This window comes from Typopeltis vanoorti, chromosome 1 (genome assembly GCF_054136105.1).
Source record: "Typopeltis vanoorti isolate ZY-2024b chromosome 1, IOZ_Tvanoo_1.0, whole genome shotgun sequence".
Classification (NCBI taxonomy): Eukaryota; Metazoa; Arthropoda; class Arachnida; order Uropygi; family Thelyphonidae; genus Typopeltis; species Typopeltis vanoorti.
In genome coordinates, this window is record NC_143549.1 from 136568463 (window position 1) to 136589574 (window position 21112).

Here is a 21112-nt window from a genome sequence, read left to right on the forward strand (position 1 = left end):
CATTCACAACACAGTTGACATTTTCAACAATTCTACCTATTTTCATTGTCTTTGCCTTTTTAATTCTGACCTTCATACCATATCTATTACAACAGTTATTCAATTTAGTCAGGGAATCTTGCAAACTTGTAGTGGATTTATTTGGAAGTATAACATCGTCCGCATAAAGCTAAGAGCTGATATTAACATCTCCAATTTTGATATCATGTTTAATACCACTTTCCTTCATAATGTGATCCATATAGATAATAAATAACAGAGGGGGATAATGTACATCCTTGTCTGACACCAGATTTAACATTAAACCATCTTCCTGAACTTCCTTCAATTCTAACTGCTGACTTACAACTCAAATAAAGACTAAGTATTGCTTGATATAATGCCCCATCGACACCATATAACTGTAGCATATTGAATAGCTTCTCTCTTGGCACCATGTCATCTTGATCGACAAAACTTAAATACAGATCTTTGTTATATTCCCATGCTTTCTCAACTATTTGTCGTAAAGTGAAGATCTGATCCTGACAGCCTCTATTTGGCCTGAATCCAGCTTCTTCACCAAGTTTCAACCGTTTCTCAAGTATACTTGCATAGATCTTGCCAGAAACACTCAGTAGGGAAATACATCTGTAATTCTCACATTCAGTTTTATTTCCCTTTTTATATATGGGTACTATTAGAGATCTACTCTAGTCATCGGGAATTCGTCCCTCTGTCCAGGCTTTCTGAACTGTGCAGTGCAGCCATTGTAAGGCCTTTTATACCACCATACGTCAACATTTCTGGTCGAATATCTACTCCTGCTGCCTTTCCACATTTCAAGCCTTTGATGGCTTTTTTTTCTACTTCAAGTATGGATATGTATTCCTGACTGCATGCCTGGTCAGTGTTTTTTATCACTGTTCTGTCATCACTACTTGTTTCATTTAGCAAATTTTCAAAGTAATTACTCCATACTCCAAGGATATCTTTTTCACCCATTTTCATGTCCCCTTTATCATCTCTAACTCCTTTTACAGCACTCTTTCCTCCATTCCTAAGCTTGTTCAACAACCTCCAGAATATTTTGCCATCTTCTTGATATTTATTTTCTATGTTCTTGCCAAAGTCCTCCCATGACTTTTGTTTAGCTAGTTTTACACAGTGTTTAGCTTTCTTACATTTGTCTCTGTATTCTCTAAGAGCAAAAGCTGACTTATTTGCCAGGAACTTTTGATATGCTTTCTTCTTTTCCTTCACTGCCTCTTTAACTTCCTGTGCCCATCATGGAGTTCTAATTTTTCTATCCTTGCAGACAATCTCACCACATGCCTCTCTGGCTGAATCAATCAGGGTTTTCTTCAAGGCTTGCCATTGAATCTCCAAGGTTTGGTTGCTGATCTCAAACTCTTTCATTTTTTCTTCAATAATCTTTATGTATTTTAGTCTACAGTTTCCATCTGAGAGCTGCTCAATTTTTATTTGCTTTAAAACTTTCTAACTTGTTATTCTTTTCAATATGAAATTCAATTTGATCCTGCTCAAGACTAAATAGTGATTGCTTCCAATTTCAAATCCTCTGTACACTCTGGTGTCCTGCACCAGGGAGAAAACATCACTATCAACAATAACATAGTCAATGAGACTTTTCTTATTCCTAGCCTCTTCTCTCCATGTGAATTTGTGCACATTTTTATGTTGGAACATGGTGTTAGTAATAACCAGTCCATGTACTGAGCAGAAATCCAACAGGTATTTGCCATTATTATTAGCTTTGCTCTTTATTCCAAATTTTCCCAAAATATTTTTGTATGTCTGACAATTATTTCCTACTCTGCTATTTAGATCCCCAACAAGGGCCAGCTTTTCTTTTTTCATTGTGTCAGTTGCTTTTTCTAAAGCCTCAAAAAACTCCTCCACTTCTACCTTAGTAGAACCTTCTGTGGGACCATAGGCACAAATAAGTCTCATTGTCCAATTCCCCATTCTGATATTTTCCCACATCACTCGACTTGAAACTGCCTGCCATTCAAGAAGATTAGCCTCGTATTTTGTGTTGAATAATATGGCTACTCCTTCTTTTCCTTGATTGTCATTTCCTGAATATAACATTTTGTATTTATTGCTCAGAAAGATCTCACCAGTTTTTGTTTTTTTTGTTTCAGTCGCCCATATTATGTCGATCTGGTACTTATCTAATTCTTCAGCTAGCTCCATTTCTTTGCCATTCAGGCTTCTTATGTTGATAGTACCAATCTTTAACTCTGGTGATGTTGAGTTGGGATGTGTGCTTTCAAATTTGTTAAATATTAGTAAGTGCAATAAATTATTTTCAGTGGTGTTTGTAACGTGAAAAACACTTATCAAGTATAATATATTCATAACAAACTATATTCTTATAATTCTTATGCATTATGGATACTAAGGCAGTTGATGACTTTGCATTAATTGCTCAAACATCCTACAGTGCAAAGCACACTTCCTTTCACACATGCATAATGCTATGCATTAGGTGGGTCACTACCCAGACTAATTTTGATCTTTATTGAAATCTCATCAATAAGGTGAAACTCCACTCCTTTTTACTATTTATATATGAGAAATACATGACTCCTGAATTAATTTGAACCTGGTATTATCCTGGGTCTGACTCACACTGATGAAAGGCAATTGATGTGTTGAGTCATGAGTATATATATATACAGTGACCCAATTAAGTCCAGGTATGGTGACCCATAAGAGGGGTTTAAAATAAGTTGCTTTTCATAACCATTAAAAAAAAATCTCCAGGTTCTGTGTTTCATTATAACAAAAAATGAAATAAAATAATAAATAAAAAAGCTATTAAATGTTTAAACCTTTTCGTGACTTATGAACCACCTGTTGTCAAGATGCTTTATGTGCAAACAAAGTTTGCACACACTTGAATAAAAGATTAAGCAAGAATATAATTTCTTGACATAATACAAAAACTGGTGAGAACTTTCTAAGTAATAATTACAAATGTTATATTCAGGCAATAATGCAATCAAGTACAGTGCTGTGGACAAATATCAGAATGGATAACTGGACAACGAGATTTATTTGTGCCAATGGTCTCACAGAAGGTTCTACTAAGGTAGAAGTGGAGGAATTTTTTGAGGCTTTAGAGAAAGCAACTGACACAATGAAAAAGTAAAAGTTGGTCCTTGTTGGGAATCTAAATAGCAGAATAGTGTTAGATATTGAATTGAGAACTTATTGACAAGTTATTCATTCAAGATCTAACATGTAAGCTTTACAAAATTATAAAGAAATTTGCATAATACCTGCTTACCAGCAGAAGGTGAGAAACACCTAAGTTGTTGTGTATGAAAGTATGTATCAGTATGAGTAATATATTGGAATTTATTTATTGTAAAATGGAAAGCTAAAGAAATCAAGAATAATGTTAGATTAGCATTTCATGTAAAAGAATAATGGCTTATCATGAAGGTTATTTTCTTGATCATAAATTAGTAAATAATAATATTTTTTGGTTTACCGATCAAGTGTTGATCAATTTTATTAACTGAACCAACTAGGTTCACCACACTTATCTGTTGGCATCTTCAGGGCTTACATAGAGGTTTAAACAATCTCACAATTATGCGTAACTGCAAACTGACAAGAATAACTCTAAAAAACTGACTAGAATAATTACAAATAAAATAGTATCGAACGTGAGTGAAACACATATTGCGTGTACAAGATCAGCTAGCTGTTGCTGAGGAACTTTCTGAAGCTGTTCCCCTTACATAGAGGAAGATTACCATTCGAGAATTTTCAAAGATGCAGCCACAGTCGCCCGTTCTACTGTCAACCTTAACAGAAATCAAGGCCTAATACTCCCAGAGATATGGAAAACCCTAATCAGAACCTTAAAAATGGAAGAAATGAACTTTAATACAGACTACAGAAAGTTCATCAGCAACAGCTAGCTGATCTTGTACACACGATATGTGTTTCACTCACGTTTGATGCCATTTTATTTGTAATTATTCTAGTCAGTTTTTTACAGTTATTCTTGTCAGTTTGCAGTTACGCATAATTGTGAGATTGTTTAAACCTCTATGTAAGCCCTGAAGATGCCAACAGATAAGTGTGGCGAAACTAGTTGGTTCAGTTAATAAAATTGATCAACACTTGATCGGTAAACCAAAAAATATTATTATTTACTAGAATAATGGCTTAATTTATGTATTATCAAACTATCATAAAATCATATGTCTCTAGGTAAGAAATGACTAATACGATCAATGGTCATGTAAGCTTTACAAAATTACAAAGAAATTTGCATAATACCTGCTTACCAGCAGAAGGTGAGAAACACCTAAGTTGTTGTGTATGAAAGTATGTATCAGTATGAGTAATATATTGGAATTTATTTATTGTAAAACGGAAAGCTAAACAAATCAAGAATAATGGCTTAATTTATGTATTATCAAACTATCATAAAATCGTAAGTCGCTAGGTAAGAAATGACTAATAGGATTAATGGTCACATCTAAGCCGCAAGTACCTGTCATAACGCCGATGGCTGTAGCTTACGGGGAAGGCTGACATAAATGCTTTTCCTCGAAACAACACCTAATAGCAAGGGGGTTAACCTAAGGGCGATGTAAGCTATGGATCGTGCAAAAAATAATACAGAAAAGAGGGCTCTGAGAAAAAGTATTTAAGGCAATATGCGCCAAGCTCAAGGCTTTTTTCCTGTTTTCTTTGGGGATTTTGGAGATCGAGGACTCTCGAAGAGTGATTGGAGATAGGACAAGCCGAGGGTGCTATGTCGACGACAGCTGGCCATATTCATGACCTGCGCTGAGAGGTATTCCACGGAGATCCGTACGAGAATCAACAGCTCATGGTGATCTGTTGGTGCCAAATGCCAAACAACCCACCCGAGCAAGCGGAGAAAGCTCGTAGCAACAGCCATTTCTTGGTTTGTGTCCGGTAGCAGAGAATGGAACAACTCAGTCACAAGACGAAGGATGACCCAAGCAACACGTGGCAGCTAATAGACCTTCGGAGGGACTTGGTAAAGTAAGGATTCTTTTGTTTTATATCTTGAGATTGTTTGACGGTAGAATTTGTGTCTTGATAAAGCAAGACTGGGGACATTTTAGAGAACTTTGATAGGATAGAATAATTAATACAGCCAATTCTATTAGACAAAGAATTGTATATCATAAATCTCTAACGTGTATATGATTGAAATAGTGAATACCCTTTGTTAATTGAGTAAACTTAACTAAGAGAGAAGTGACTTGAGAAATATCTATTTAAAGTAAATGTGAATGAAGGAACTTGACTTGAGTGGAACATTGTTAAATTATCCATTGTATTACATGATTTTTCATGTCAGTTTATGTGAGAAAGTCAGATTAGTATTGAACAGTTTGTATAGATAAGCATAAGACATTAACTTAGCTAGAAATTCAGAAGTTTTGATAACTTGATACAAGATTTAATGTGTACCTGTCTTTTAGTATTAATAAACATGTTTTGTTATTTGAATCTGAGTCTTGCCTGAATTCGAGGTGTGAACCTACCACTTATAAAATTCGAACCGAATAGTGGGAAAGAGTTTAGAAAATTATATAATAGAGATTAGATCTTAGGTCACGACTGCAAGGAATCGAGATCTATATACTCGCGTGTGAATTTAGATTAACGTATATGCCTAAAACCTAGGAATATTTCCCTGAGCCTGAATTATATTCTTGTTATAGGAAGCTGGCTGGCACAGTTAAAATATAAATTTGCCAGTTTCTGAAGAGGAAATATCCCTAGTCGTCAACCCGGGTTATATATTAAGGAGAAAAATATAAAATTTAGGTAGAAGGATATAGAGAAGACTGGATCAATTTGGGTCATTCTTAAATACATACTCTAATAAGGAAACAAAAATACAGAGACGCAACCGTAGGAAGTGATTGTCAGACATATAAAAATATTTCATATGTCTGACAAATTTTGAAAAAAGAGCAAAGTTAATAATAATGGCAAATACTTGTTTGGATTTCTGCTCAGGACATGGACTGGTTATTACTAACACAATGTACCAACATAAAAATGTGCATAAATTTGCATGGAGAGAAGATGCATTAAATAAAAAAGTCTCATTGACTATGTTATTGTTGATAGTGATGTTTTCTCACTGGTACAGGACACTAAAGTGTACAGAGGATTTGAAATTGGAAGTGGTCCCATTTAGTCTTAATCAGGATATAACTGAATTTCATATCGAAAAGAAGAACACATATCATATAAGTTTCATATCATAAAGCAAATAAAAGTTGAGCAGCTCAGACGTGAACTGTAGACTAAAATACACAAACATTATTCAAGAAAAAAATGAGAGTGATAACAGGAACCAAACCTTGAAGATTTAGTGGCAAGCCCTGAAGAAAACATTGATTCAGCCAGATAGGCAGGTGGTGAGGTTGTCTGGAAATATAGAAAAATCAGAACTCCATGGTGAACACTGGAAACGAAAGAGGCAGTGAAGGAATAGAAGAAAGCATATTGAAAGTTCCTGAGAAATAAGTCAGCTTGTGCTTTTAGAGAATGCAGAGACAAATGCAAGAAAGCTAAGTACTGTGTAAAACTAGCTAAACAAAAGTCATGTGAAGACTTTGGGAAGAACATAGAAAATAAATATCAGGAAGGTGGCAAAATATTCTGGAGGCTGTTGAAAAAACTCAGAAATGGAAGGAAGAGTGGTAAACGGAATTGGAGATGATAAAGATGACATGAAAACTGGGGAAAAAAAAGATCCTTAATGTATGGAGTAATAACTTTGAAATGCTAAATGAAAAAATTAGTGACAGCAGAGTGGTAAAAAAAAACACCGAACTGAAAAGCAGAAAAAGCCATCAAAATCCTGAAATGTGGAAAGGCAGCAGGAGTGGATGACCAGAAATGCTCGAGTGTGGAGTTATAAAAGTTTTAAAGTGGTTGTGCTGCATACTTCTGAAGGCCTGGACAGAGGGATGAATGCCAGGTGATTGGAGTAGAGCTCTCATAGTACCCATATACAAAAAGGGAAATAAAACTAAATGTGAGAATTACAGAGGTATTTCTGTAAAAATAATCATGCTTTAAAATTCTGAATATTTTTACATATAGTTTATGTTAGTAAACTATACGTAAAAATTATTAGTTTTAGTTTCATAACATGCATTGTCCGCACTTGTGATGTGCCCGTTATGGAAATCATTTTGCCAAAGTGATGTGTAAAGCATTTAAAAAGTTTATGTACTTACCGGATTTGAATAGTTGTATTACTTTAAACAAATTTATTGTAATTTAAAATATTAAGTTTTGTGTTTTATGAACACCTTCTCTTGTCGCTAACAGAGACACTGTGTCAGGTATTATATTTAGTTTCTTGCATGCCACATGCCATTTTCATGAAGTGTGCATGCTTGTTGAGAAGATTGATGTGTGATTGACAGCTGACAGAAAGCGTTTGGTATCGTAGTAATGGAGAAATAAACAGGAGAGCGTTCTGGAAGAAATTAGAACACAGGCCGGCAGATGTTTAGATTCAGAGGAACTTGAGTTTTTTATGTGGCCATCGTAGGAAAATTAATAGTATATTCCGAAAAAGGAATCGTGGAACTATTAAGTTTCAAAGTGGAATAAGTATTGATAAATAAAAGAAAATATTGCTATAGATGTTTAAAAAAGAATATTCGAGGAAACGCTAATTGGAAGATTAGTAGTCGATTAAAGTGGAAGAGTTAAGACTGTCAATAAGCATTAGTGGGTAAAAGAAGAAATTGCTATTTATGTTCTAAAGGAATGTTTGAGAAAACTGTGATTAGGAAGTTTCATCTGTATTAAGGACGCCGAATCTAACTATTATTTCTACTAAAAAGAGTCAGAATTGAGTTAGGAAGAATTAATGTGTGCTACATGAGTGATGAGAAAGAATCCTGTGAAAATGAAGAATAAAGTCATATATCTTCAGAAAAGGGCCTTGACAGAGAAAGAAACTGGCTATGAACATTTTGTCATTGTGCAAACAAAGTAGTCTTAAGCGTAAGTTTATTTTTAAAAAGGCCTTGGATCCAATTAAAATTGTAGTTGGTTATGTAATATTGTTTGAAGTGTATATATATTGTTTTTGTTTTATTAAATGTGTTTATTTTGTATTTTGGTCTTGAGTCAATGATTTTTTTTGGGTTCTGAAAGAAATAGTAAAAAAGAAGTCATTGTACCATTCGGAGTGAACCCTTGTGCAAAAAATAAATATACAGGTACACTCGGAAATAAATTAAAAATAATTGTTGAACAGAGATCATTTCTGTATACAGTATTAAATTAATAAAAATCCTATATTTAAATAATGGTGCAGCCGGTAGGATTAATATTATGATAATATCCTCTATATAAAAATAATTAATCATTCTCGACTGCTTCTTAAGTATACTTGCATAAATCTTACCAGGAACACTCAGTAGGGAAATATCTCTCTAATTCTCACATTTAGTTTTATTTCCCTTTTTGTATATGGGTACTATGAGAGCTCTACTCCAATCATCTGGCATTCATTCCTCTGTCCAGGCCTTCAGAACTATGCAGCATAGCCACTTTAAAACTTTTATAACTCCATACTTGAGCATTTCTGGTCAAATATCATCCACTCCTGCTGCCTTTCCACATTTCAGGTTTTTGATGCTTTTTCTACTTCAAGTATGGACATGTATTCCCTACTGAGTGTTCTTGGTAAGATTTATGCAAGTATACTTAAGAAACAGTCAAGAATGATTGTGGAAGGGAAGCTTGGTGAAGCTGGCTAAACAACAATACAGACTGTCGGGATCAGATTTTCACTTTACGACAAATAGTTGAGAAATCATGGGAATATAACAAAGATCTGTATTTATGTTTTGTAGACCTGCAAAAGGCATATGACAAGGTGCCAAGAGGAAAGCTATTAAAAATGCTATAGTTATATGGTGTCAATGGGGCATTATATCAAGCAGTATTTAGAATTGAATGAAGTACAGGAAGATGGTTTGATATTAAATCTGGTGTCAGACAAGGATGTACATTATCCTCTCTGTTATTCATTATCTTTATTTATCACATTATGAAGTTAAGCGGTATTAAACCTATTATCAAAATGGAGATGTTAATCTCAGCCTTTTACTTTATGCAGATGATGTTATACTTTTAAATAAAACCAGTATAAGTCTACAAGATTCCCTGACTAAATTAAATAACTGTTGTAATAAATTTGGTATGAAAATCATCAATAGCAAGACAACGACCATGAAAATAGGCAGAAACATTAAAAATATCAATTGCATTGTGAATGTGGAATCTATTGAACAAGTAAAATTGCAGCTACTTAGGCACAATTTGTAGTGAAGACAGTAAATTAAATTTAGAAATTGACAATAGAATCAACAAAGCTGGTATGGTAGGAAGTCAACTGAATAAATTTATATGGAATAAGAGAGAAATTAGTCAAAACACTAAATTAGCTGTACACAAGACAGTGTTCAAACCAATTTTAATTTATGGATCTGAGAGCGCTGGGTTACAAAAACACTTGACTCAAGACTAGAAACCACAGATATGAGAGTCCTGAGAAAGATTAGGGGCTTGAACAGATGACATCAATGGCAATATCATATTAAAAATGAAGATATTAGGAAAAAACTTGGCATTGTTAACATTCAAGAATATGGTAGCAGAGCTAATCTCAGGTGGTATGGTCATTTAAACAGAATGGGAGAGGAAAGATTAGCAAAAACAAGCGTTTGGCAGGAAAGACCACATTGTAGGCAGATTGTTAACATAAAAATCTTACAAGACAGAAATATAAGATCTGATAATGTTGGAGTCTTGACAGATAACTGATTGATTTGAAGGAAAATTGTTGATAGGAAGTTTGTAATGATGTAAGTTCTTCATATAGTACTGTCATAGGATCCTGTACACCCCTTTGAGGGTACACGTCAGGAATTTGTGATGACATTACTGCAAACTACCAGTGCCTGTAATATATGGAGTCTGGTGTAGTATGAAGAAAGTTATTTTGAAAGAATGAGAAAAGAAATAAAGTTTACAAGCAAAAAAAATAATAACTTCCAATGCTAGACACCCGAAAACTTGTATTGGTTCTGCTGTGTCTATTAAAGTTCTGAAGTATACCATGGAAAGGATAATGTTCAAACTGTATTAGGTATTATGCTTGAAAAAAAAAATAATAATAAGATTAAAGTTTCCAAAGTACACCATGGAAAGGATAATGTTTACTTAGGTATTATGCTTGGGGGAAAAAAAAAAAGGAATTTTTAAATTGGCTACTAGGAATGGAATTATAAAAAAAATTATATAGAAGGTCACAATATGTTGTTTGTGACAAACAAATGCATTTCTCCTAAAAAAAGAAGAGTGCATTTGAAGAACACTTTTTCACTAAAAAGTATCGAATGGTATCTACAGTGTAATCAACTGATATAGATTAGGGTTTTTGTAAAGTTTATGTAAACAAAGATGTCAGATTACAAAATGTCTATATGTAAAATGTTTCCTGCAGTTCAAAATGCCATTAGTCTGCACAGTTAGCCTAGTGGCATATGCCTAGGAAAGGAGTGTCCTGGGTTCAGTTTCTGTTGCTAACACAAGAAGCTTAGGATCTTTCTCAGACATAGCCAAGTTAACCTGTCTGCATGGACTGCTGGGGTTTTTCCTCCTGCAAGCAGGCAAACCGGCCTTGAAAACACAATGCTTCTATAGACATTATACACTAGGAGGCATAGGACCAACCACCTTATCCTCATATAATGGTTGCGGTTATAAGGAATAGAAACCCTTGGCACCGTAAAAGTAAAAGAGGGAAAGATTAAGAAAGAAAGAAAGAAAATGGCATTATAGTTCACTATGTGCAAATGTGTTTTCATATTGCTTAGATTGGTGTTCATTGAACTTATTAATTTATTAAAGTAAAAATCATATTAATACTTTGTTTTAAAAATATAATGGACCATTGCAACATCTTACCAATAATTATTTATTTTTTATATTGTATATACTAACTACAGCTACTTATTCTATAGAATATCTGAGTATTTCATAAATTACGAAGGTAAAGTATGAAATGAAATTGTTATTTCATGCTCTAACTAAAATGAATCATTATTCTATAGAATAGAATTATTATTATTGCATGCATTCCTCCACAGAGTACTAAGACTCAGACTGTCAACACAATATCTATCATACCTTTCCGTGAAACCATTAACAGAAAAAGCACTCATAACTGACTCAGGCAGCCTATTCCATTCATTCACTACTCCTTAAGCAAAAAATTAGTTCTCGCACCCTTGCTAATTACATTTTTACCCAACTTCCAGAGATGACCTCTTGTTCTTCCTCCTCTAGACAAGTGCTGAAATATTTCCCCTGCATCTATCTTATAAAAGTCTTTAAATAATTTAAATGTTTATATCATATTCCCCTTTTTTCTCCTATGAACCAACTTTTGGAATCCACAAACCCTCAATCTATCTTCATAGGAAGCATTTCACAGTCCACTCACCATCTTCATCAGTTACTTCTGGATACCCTCCACCACTTCCTCATCCCCAAGAAACCCAGGTGACCAGACTTGAGCACAGTAATCCAAATGTGGTTGTCTGTGTGTTAGTGTGTTCTTCAATAACTAAGTAATCCTGTGAGCTGCCCTGGCTTCTTTATCAATATGCCCTCTAAACTTCAGCTCTCTGTTTACTACCACCTCCAAATCCCTGGCTTTAGCAATTTGCTGGGGTACAGTTTCCTCAATGTGATACACAGCTTATAATCCTGGTATACCAAAATGCATAATTTTACATTTTTGCACATTAAATTGACGATCCATTATGCTTTCCCTATTCTGTCAGCCTATTTAAATCATCCTGCAAGCCTCTCTGCATCACCTTGATTAACTGTTACCCTACCCAACTTTGTGTCATCAGCAAACAACAGAATATCTTCCTTCAAATTATTTCCTATAAATTACAGATACCAAGAAATTATATACTTGGTTGATTCCTTTATCCAAGTGTGAGCAAACAAAGTTTGCGCCTGAAGTATTTTCAGGACTGGGGCAACTCATGGTAAAGCTGGTATGACTTGACATTACTTGCCTTAGTATCCCATAACAAAGCACATCTCCTTGTGGACATGTATAATACTATGCTTTATGGGAAGGGTCACTACCCAGAACAGTTTTGACCTTTATTGAGGTCTCATCAGTGGAAGCTGGACCCAGATGTGATACCAAGGTTGAAGTAATGCAGAAATCATATTTTCATATACGAATTACCAAAAGGTTTCACACCTTATTATTATAAGACTCTATTAGAGGTAGCTAATTGTTGAAAGTTTTTCCACTTGGTTATGGTATAAATTAGAGATACCAAGAAATTATGTACTTGGTTTAATCCTTTAACCAAATGTAAGCAAACAAAGTTTGTGTCTGAAGTATTTTCAGGACTAGGGCAACTGATGATAAAGGTGGAAAAAACTTTCAACAAAAATTATTTCCTATATCATTTATGTATAAATTAAACAGCAGTGGTCCAAGTACAGAGCTCTGTGTTACACCATTAGTCACCTGCCTTAAACTGGATTCCACTTCTCCATATGCTACTTTTTTGATATCTGTCCATCAGCCACCCTATTATCCACCTATCCATCCCCCATTTGCTGCAGTTAGCATAACAGTCCATGTGGTAACATGTCAAATGTCTTTGCAAAATGCAATGATACCATTGCATTTTGCCTTTGCAAAATGCAATGGTATCATCATGTTGCTGGTGCTTTTATCCAATTCAGTTATCACTATTATAAAAAGTTGGTAGATTACTAAATTTTATATAGAATACCTAGTTATTCTATAGAATAACTGAATTATATACTTTAATGGTAACAGACATGTACATTAGTAACATTCTTGGACTTTCAGATGAAAAGGTAATTGTAATTTAAAGAACTTTTTTTTATAGACCAGGAAAGTATTCATTGACTCTCATTATATGTCTTTTTCATGCCACTTTTGTTTGCACCACATCTCCCAGTATAAACAAGCCCTCCCCATATACATATATATATATATATATCACTTTTTTCACGTATAAGAAATCCGTGAATTCTGTATATTTTGAAAATCTTATATTTCCTCTTCTAATATATAAGGAATGTTATATTGACTCCAAGAATAGCTATTGGGCATTTGAATATATTTATTCCATCCGATTTCTTTTTATTTGAACACATGGCAATTCCTTGATCACTAATGTCAACAGGTCTGAAGCAAAAGAGGTGAGACATAATAAGCTTCTAATAAATAGTATGATCCTTTTGTAGTTTTTAGCATATTCATCCTAAAACTAGAATTGAAAATACTGCATACTTTATGAATAGTGAAAGTTTTTATTTGTTTGTTTGTTCAGTATAACCAGTGATGATATTATTTATAAGTAATGTAGAAGATTAAAGTTCAGTTTATATTAGTAACAGCCAGTTTATTGTGCATTTGATAGGTGATCCAAATAGTTGTAGGAGTACATATAAAATTGATAAAATGAAAAGCATCAGTGGAATAAAGCTACGTCCAGGTTCTCCTTGTAATGACTTTCAGGGTTACTGTGATGTTTTCCAGAAATGTAGAGCAGTAGACGCTGAAGGCCCATTAGCACGTCTTAAAAACCTACTGTTTAATCAGCAAACCTTAATGAGTATCAAACAGTGGATTACAGTATGTTATCTTTTTTTTTATCTATTTATTTTTGTTTATTTAATTCTCAAAGATGGTAAACTAAACTATTAACATTTAAAGTTGCATAGTAACTGCCATCCACAGCAAAACATATTTTTTGTGTAATATAATTTATTAGTATGTTGGTAATAAATTTATGTTCACATTTTTCTGCAGTCATGAACATTTTTTCATATACAAGTAAAAATCTAGTTTGTCCTTAGCTTTTGGACACCAGTGTATATGCACATATAGCACTTTTTGACAAAGAAGGTGGGCAGTGCAGTTGAAGAATGAATCGCAATGCCTCGGTCTTAAAAGTCTCAAGAGATGAAGCTTTAAGCCTGTTATCAAAAGTTTTATGAAGAGAAGAAAGAAGCCATTCACTCATCTCTTGATAATTTCACACAGAAGGTCAAATACCCAAATTAAAACTCTTTTTTTCCTTTATTTTCTCATACTATTTATACTTTATTATAAAAATTATATATTGAAATCCAATTTCTGTGTACACCCTATGAATTAAATGAAAATAATTAAAACACATGCATACAACAAGATGTGATTAACAGGTGAAGGGATTAAATCCGGCTTACATAAAGTTTGTAGAATGTAATTCTTATGTTACTTGGGGACTATCTGTATTTATCTTATCAGAAATACATCATGAGTAAACATCCAGTTATAATTTCATCATTATCATGCGTATCAAGGATTTAGGCCTAGCATGGTCTGTTCCGGCCTTAGAAGTCATCGTTGAATCATTTAAGAGGACGTCCTGGTTTTCTTTTTCCTAATGGCTTGTATTTTTATTTTGGTAATCTTTCTGTTTTCATTCTTTGAACGTGTTCCATCCATTTATGTTTATATTTAATTTTTTCTATTACTGGTTCTTGGTTTAATTCTTTCATAATTTTTTCGTTTCTTTTGTGATCAAATAGGGTATACTTTGCATTTTTTCTCATAAACTTCATTTCTGCTGTTGTTAATCTTTGTTTGTCTTTTTGTTTTATTGTCTAGATCCACTTCCATACATTAAGATTGGTAGGGCTAATGTATTGTATACTTTTAGTCTGGATTTAATTTATAATTATAAAGTTTTAATTTAAACACGATAAAAAGCATTACGTTTAGACTTGCATATTTAAGTTAAATCTTCATGAACCAAATCTAAAATATATGTACTTAACTAGTTACCATAGCTTTTATGGCAAGCTTGTTTCCAATTAATTACAGTGAAATGCTAAAGAATTATGATTTCTGAAACACAAGTTTCATGTAGTTCATGATTTTTAGATAATACTCATGCAGACCTTAGTGGGAATGGAGCTACCTCAATGTTACCAACTACAAGGCTAGTAAATCTAATTATTTTAAAATTAGAAATTAATATTTATTTTTGAAAGATGATAACACTTGTAGGATCTTCAAATATAATTAGTTAAAGAATTTTTATTAGAGAACTAATGGTATAGCCAAAAACAATCAGTATGTGATTGAAAGTAATGCAGAAAGCCTAGAACCACAATATGTATGGAGGAGCAAGTTTACATAAATTGTTTAAAGGAGGGAAAAATGTATAAATAACTTAGAATATAAAATCTGAAAAGTCAGTATTAAAGTCCTATGGGTATTTATTGCATATTGGTCAGTTCTAGTTACTAAACGTTCTGAGATCATAATTTACTCTACATTGCTTAAGAGTCAAAGCTGGATAACTGAAAGCAGAGAATTGACTAGGGCTGCTGACCTAATGACCAATTCTCACTTCAAGGTGCATTTTGTTAGGTATCTCTCTCTCTGGGTAATGAACAAAGATGGACTAGCAATTTTTGAATTTACCTGAATTGTATTCTTATTGGCTTAAACCATAATGCAGAATGATGGTACAACATGACAGAATTTCATGCCAGCTTGGGCATAGCCCAGTTAAACAATGCCCCCCCCCCCCTGTTGTTTTCATCAGAGAACCAGGGCAAACAGTGAAAAGTCAGCTGCTGGATCAAATCACAGAACATACACTTTGTTGCCAGAAGTGTTCAGATACTCCCATAGCACTATGTTGCCTCAACTATATGTTTGAGATATACATCCACAATGCTATGTATTGGCACATGAATATTAACAGCATAGACATTCTTTGCCATCAGAATGAATGGACAAAAAGAGTCGAGTCTGAATATGGTATGATAGTTGGAGCCCACAAGTTCAGTGGTTTTTGGTCAGAGAGATTTCTGCCACATTGCACATGCTCCAGTTTTCTGTCAGTGAGGTTATCATAAAGTGGAAACTAGATGGAGCCCTCCCAAACTAGTAATGCCAAGAAACTGACAAATCAGGACCAGCAAACGCTCAAACATGTTGCCACAGTAAATCATCATTCGGCCTTACCAACCATCACAAACAACTTCCCCATGAGCTCTGGAACAGATGACAGTGACAGAACTATTCATTTAGAGGTATTTGCCCTTGGGTTTCATGGTCATGCTGTGGCTCACAAGCACTTGATTACACCTACCAATGCCCAGCTTCATTTGAATGATGTAGACAACAGTGTCATTAGACTGTGGATCAATGGGAGAGGGTCCTGTGGAGTGATGAGTGCACGATCTGGCAATCCAATGGACGACGTTTCTGAACCCTGCAGATGCCTGGAGAATGATACTTGCAGGAGTCTTGTATTGACCATGAAATTTAGAGGCAGTAGCATAATTGTCTGGGGCTGTTTTTCCTGGTGTGGATAATTGATTTTTGTATCCAGATCTTTAAATGCCAATGCTCACCACGACATTTTGGACAGTTCTGTTCTTTCTGTGCTGTGGCAACAGTTTGAAATAGGCCTTTTCCTGTATCAGCAGGATAATACACTTACTCACAAAGCAAGGGGCCCTATCTCCATAGTTTGAAGACATGGAGGTAAAAGAACTAAACTGGCTAGCCCAAAACCCTGACCTCAATCCTTTGGGATAAGCCAAAGCAAAGGTAGCATGCCAAACTTACTCACTCACCTAACTAACAATCATCAGCTGGTTTGCCATACTACTGGAGAATTGGAAATGAATTCTAGTGGCAGTTTACCACTAGAATGTGGAGAGTATCCTGAAGGATAATGGCTGTAATAGCAGCAAAAGAAGGCCTGACCTCATATTGGCAGGAAATACAAACAGTAGCTGTCCAGACACTTTTGCCAACATAGTATTCCAATTTGATATCAGGAGTTCAAGATTGACACCATGAGCATAAGAAGTATCAACAATGGAAAAGAAATGGAACTAGTAAAAGAATTGTATAAGTATCAGATCGACATAAGTGTTACCAAAACAAAGCTGATAAAAATAGGTGAGATCTTTCTAAGAAACAAATACAACATGCATTCAGGCCATAATAATCAGAGAAAAGGAGTACCTATAGTATTCAATACTAAATAAAAGGATAATCTTTTTAAATGGCAGACAGTATGAAGTAGAGTAATATGGGCAAATATCAAAATGGATGAACTGAACAATGACATTTATTTGTGCCTCTGGTCCAACAGAGGGTTCTACTAAGGAAGAAGTGGAGAAATTTTTCGAGGCATTAGAGAAGGCAGCTGACACAATGAAAAAGAAAGTGTTGATCCTTGTTGGAGATCTAAACAAAGCAGAAATTATTACCAGACATATAGAAATGTTTGGGAAAATTTGGAGAAAACAGCCAAACTAATAATAACAGAATCTATTAGATTTCTCTTCAAGACGTACTAGCTATTACTAGCACAATTTTCAAACACAAAAATATTTCATTATGGTTAGGTCATTGTGGATAGCAGAGTTTTCAGCACACAAGAGTGTGCAGAGGATTTGAAATAGGAAGTGATCTCTAGTGAGTAGGGTAAAATGAGTGTTTCAATATGAGTGAACTTCATATTGAAAAGAAGAATGTGTAAGAAAGTTTTAAAATGAAAATGCTAAAACATTATTTAAGAAAAAATTAGAGTTTGAAAACATGAACTAAACCTTACCTTGGAGATTCAGTGGCAGATCTGGCAGATCCTGAAGAAAACATTGATTCATCTATAGCTGCATGCAGTGAAGTTATCTATAAATGTAGAAAAATTAGAACTCCATGGTGGACTTAGGAAGTTAAAGAGGCAGTCAGAGAAAAGAAAGCATATTCAAAATTTTCTGGCAGGTAAGTCATCTTGTGCTTTTAGAAAGCACAGAGAAAAATGTAAGAAAGTGAAGCAATGTTTACACACTATTATACGTAAAAGTAGCTAAACAAAAGTAATGGGAAGACTTAAGAATACTGTAAAAGATAAAGATGACACAAAAACTAAAGTTAAAGATATTCTGGATGTCTTGAGTAATTACTTTGAAAGATTACTAAATGAAACAAGTAATGATAGTATGGTGGTAGAAAACACTCAGCAAGAATGCAATTAGGAATACATATGAATATTTGAAGTAGAAAAATTCATCAAAAACCTGGCTTGTGGGAAGATAGCTGGAGTTTATGATATTCAACCAGAAACACTCATATATGGAGGCATAAAAGTTTCAGTGGCTACACTGCATAATTCAGAAGGCTTTCTCAGAGGGTCAAATTCTAGATTGGGATAGATCAGTTTGATTGGATTTGTCACAGGGGGGGCCTTAGCAGACTGCCATTCTATTGCCTTCATTCCACTCTTTGTAACTGGGATTGCCAGCTTTCTTACTCGCTCACTATGAGTCATAGTGAACGATTCCTCTCCAAAGATTTCCCCACCAATGTAGGACTATGCCAGAGCTCTGTTCTTTCATCCACTCTCTTCATCATTTTATATAAATGACCTACTCTCACAAACTTCTAATCCTATCCATAGCTATGCTGATGACAGTACTCTTCAATCCTCTTTTTCATTTGACAAATCTTGTAGTATTCAAGTATTAGAATCAAAACTCACTATTAAGATATTAGATTAAAACTCAGTCCTGTGGATCTTTCACAAGAGCTCGCATCCCTCCCCCTTACCTTCAGCAATAACCAGATTTCCATTCTTATGCAAAAAAAAACTTGGTGTACTTTTTTGCACAAGACAACTACTTCACACTTTCACAGCTGCTAAATCTTTACGAATCCCAAATCTGCCCAACCACGGGATGTTGATCCTGTATTTGAAGTGGTGCACCAAAATTCTCTCTAAGATTGCTTGATTCTATCTGGAAGAGTGCGTTATGGCTATAGTCCCTCTCTCACGCATATCCATTTCAATCCCTTGCTCACAAAATCATTAGAACAAAAGCTGCTGCTTAATCAACACCCCTTATACAGTCCATCTTGAAACTCGCTGAACCAACTTCCCTGCCTCCTCTTTCATTCCAACTACTTCTGTTCTTTAGCTCAGACTCTCCTCCCCCCCCCCCCCAACTCTTCTTTTTCCAAAGAATACAGCCATCAGCTGTTCAAACAAAATGTAGTCTGCTATAGATCTTGTGACCTTTTGTGTGTGAATCAGATTTAAATAAACTCTCATAGTACCATCCATAAAGAGGGAAATAAAACTGAATGTGAGAATTGCAGAGGAGTTTAACTGCTTAAGTATTCCTGGTAGGATTTATGCAAGTATACTGGATTCAGGCCAAATCGAGGTTGTCAGAGTCAGATTTTCACTTTAAAACAAATAATTAAGAAATCATGGGGCTATAATCTGTAAAATGATTATGACAATGTGCCAAGAGAAAAGCTGTAGCTGTTTCAAAATACTATAGTTGCATGGTGTAAAGGAGACATTATATCAAGCAATATTTTGTCTATATTTGAGTAAACAGAAGGTAGAATTGAAGGAAGTACAGGAAGATGGAGCAATGTTAAATCAGGTGGGAGATAAGGATGTACATTATCTGCACTGTTATTCATCATGTATATAGATCATATTATGAAGGAAAGTGGTATTAAACCTGTTACTTATTTATTCGTGTGGGGGTTCCTCGACCCCCCCCCCTTAGGACTGGTTGAACCCTATTAATGAGAGATTAAGTATTGTATCCTATGACTGTAGCCCATGTGTGTGTTCACAGGGCCGGTTTGCCTGCTTGTGAGATGAAAAACGCCAGATAAACTGGTGGAAAAACCCTACTGCCCCATGCCCAAGATCGGCCAACTTGGTTATGGCTGAGAAAGATCCTTAAGCTCCTCACGTTGTTGACGGGAATCAAACCTAGGTCTAGAAATATGGTTGCAAAGCACATAGCCACTAGGCTAACCATGCTGACATTAATCCTGTTATGAAAACTGGATATGTTAATCTCAGCTCTACTTTATGCAGATGATGTTATACTTCTCAGTAATCCATTACAAATCTGCAGAATTCCCTGACTAAATTGAATAACTGCTATAATAAATTTGGAATAAAAATCAACAATAAGAGGACAAAAACTGCGAAAATAGGCTGAAACATTGAAAACATCAACTGGATTCTTAATTCAGTTGATGTTTTCAATGTTTCAGCCTATTTTCGCAGTTTTTGTCCTCTTATTGTTGATTTTTATTCCAAATTTATTATAGCAGTTATTCAATTTAGTCAGGGAATCCTGCAGATTTGTAATGGATTACTGAGAAGTATGACATCATCTGCATAAAGTAGAGCTGAGATTAACATATCCAGTTTTCATAACAGGATTAATGTCAGCATGGTTAGCCTAGTGGCTATGTGCTTTGCAACCATATTTCTAGACCTAGGTTTGATTCCCGTCAACAACGTGAGGAGCTTAAGGATCTTTCTCAGCCATAACCAAGTTGGCCGATCTTGGGCACGGGGCAGTAGGGTTTTTCCACCAGTTTATCTGGCGTTTTTCATCTCACAAGCAGGCAAACCGGCCCTGTGAACACACACATGCAGTGCATTTTTTGCTTTTTATATGTGGGAAAAGTTTGGGGGGGGGGGTCAAAATGGTAAAACGTTTTAGCTATTTTGGCATAATTTTTATTGGTGAAGATAGCAAATTAAATATGGAAATTGACAACAGAATTTACAAAACTAGTATAGTAGGAAGTCTAAGCCAGCTGTCTACAACCAGTAAGGATCTGAGAGCTGGGTTAGAAATAAAACAGTTGATCACAGATTGCAGACCACGAGAAGATTAGTGGTATGAACAGATGGCATCAACAGCAGTATGATATTAAAAACTAGAATATTAGGAAAGAATTTGACATTGTTAGCATTCAGGAATGTATGAGCAGAGCTAATGTCAGGTGGTATGGCCACTTAAACAGAATTTGAGAGGACAAATGTTCTTTGCCAGGCTGATATGAATAAAGACCAAGAGGAAGACCAAGATGCAGGTGGATTTATACAGTAAAAAGTGCCTTAGAAGACAGAAATAT

The 21112-nt window shown here is 34.8% G+C and overlaps 1 protein-coding gene across 1 annotated transcript in view; it reads left to right on the top strand.

Moving 5' to 3' along the window:
• Nucleotides 1-21112, top strand: part of kuz (zinc-dependent metalloprotease kuz) — a 258645-nt gene that overhangs the window by 220970 nt on the left and 16563 nt on the right. Inside the window, exon 12 of the mRNA XM_090399403.1 lies at nt 13551-13765. Within this exon, the coding sequence (XP_090255529.1) occupies nt 13551-13765 (215 nt within the window). The remainder of the gene's footprint in view (nt 1-13550; nt 13766-21112) is intronic.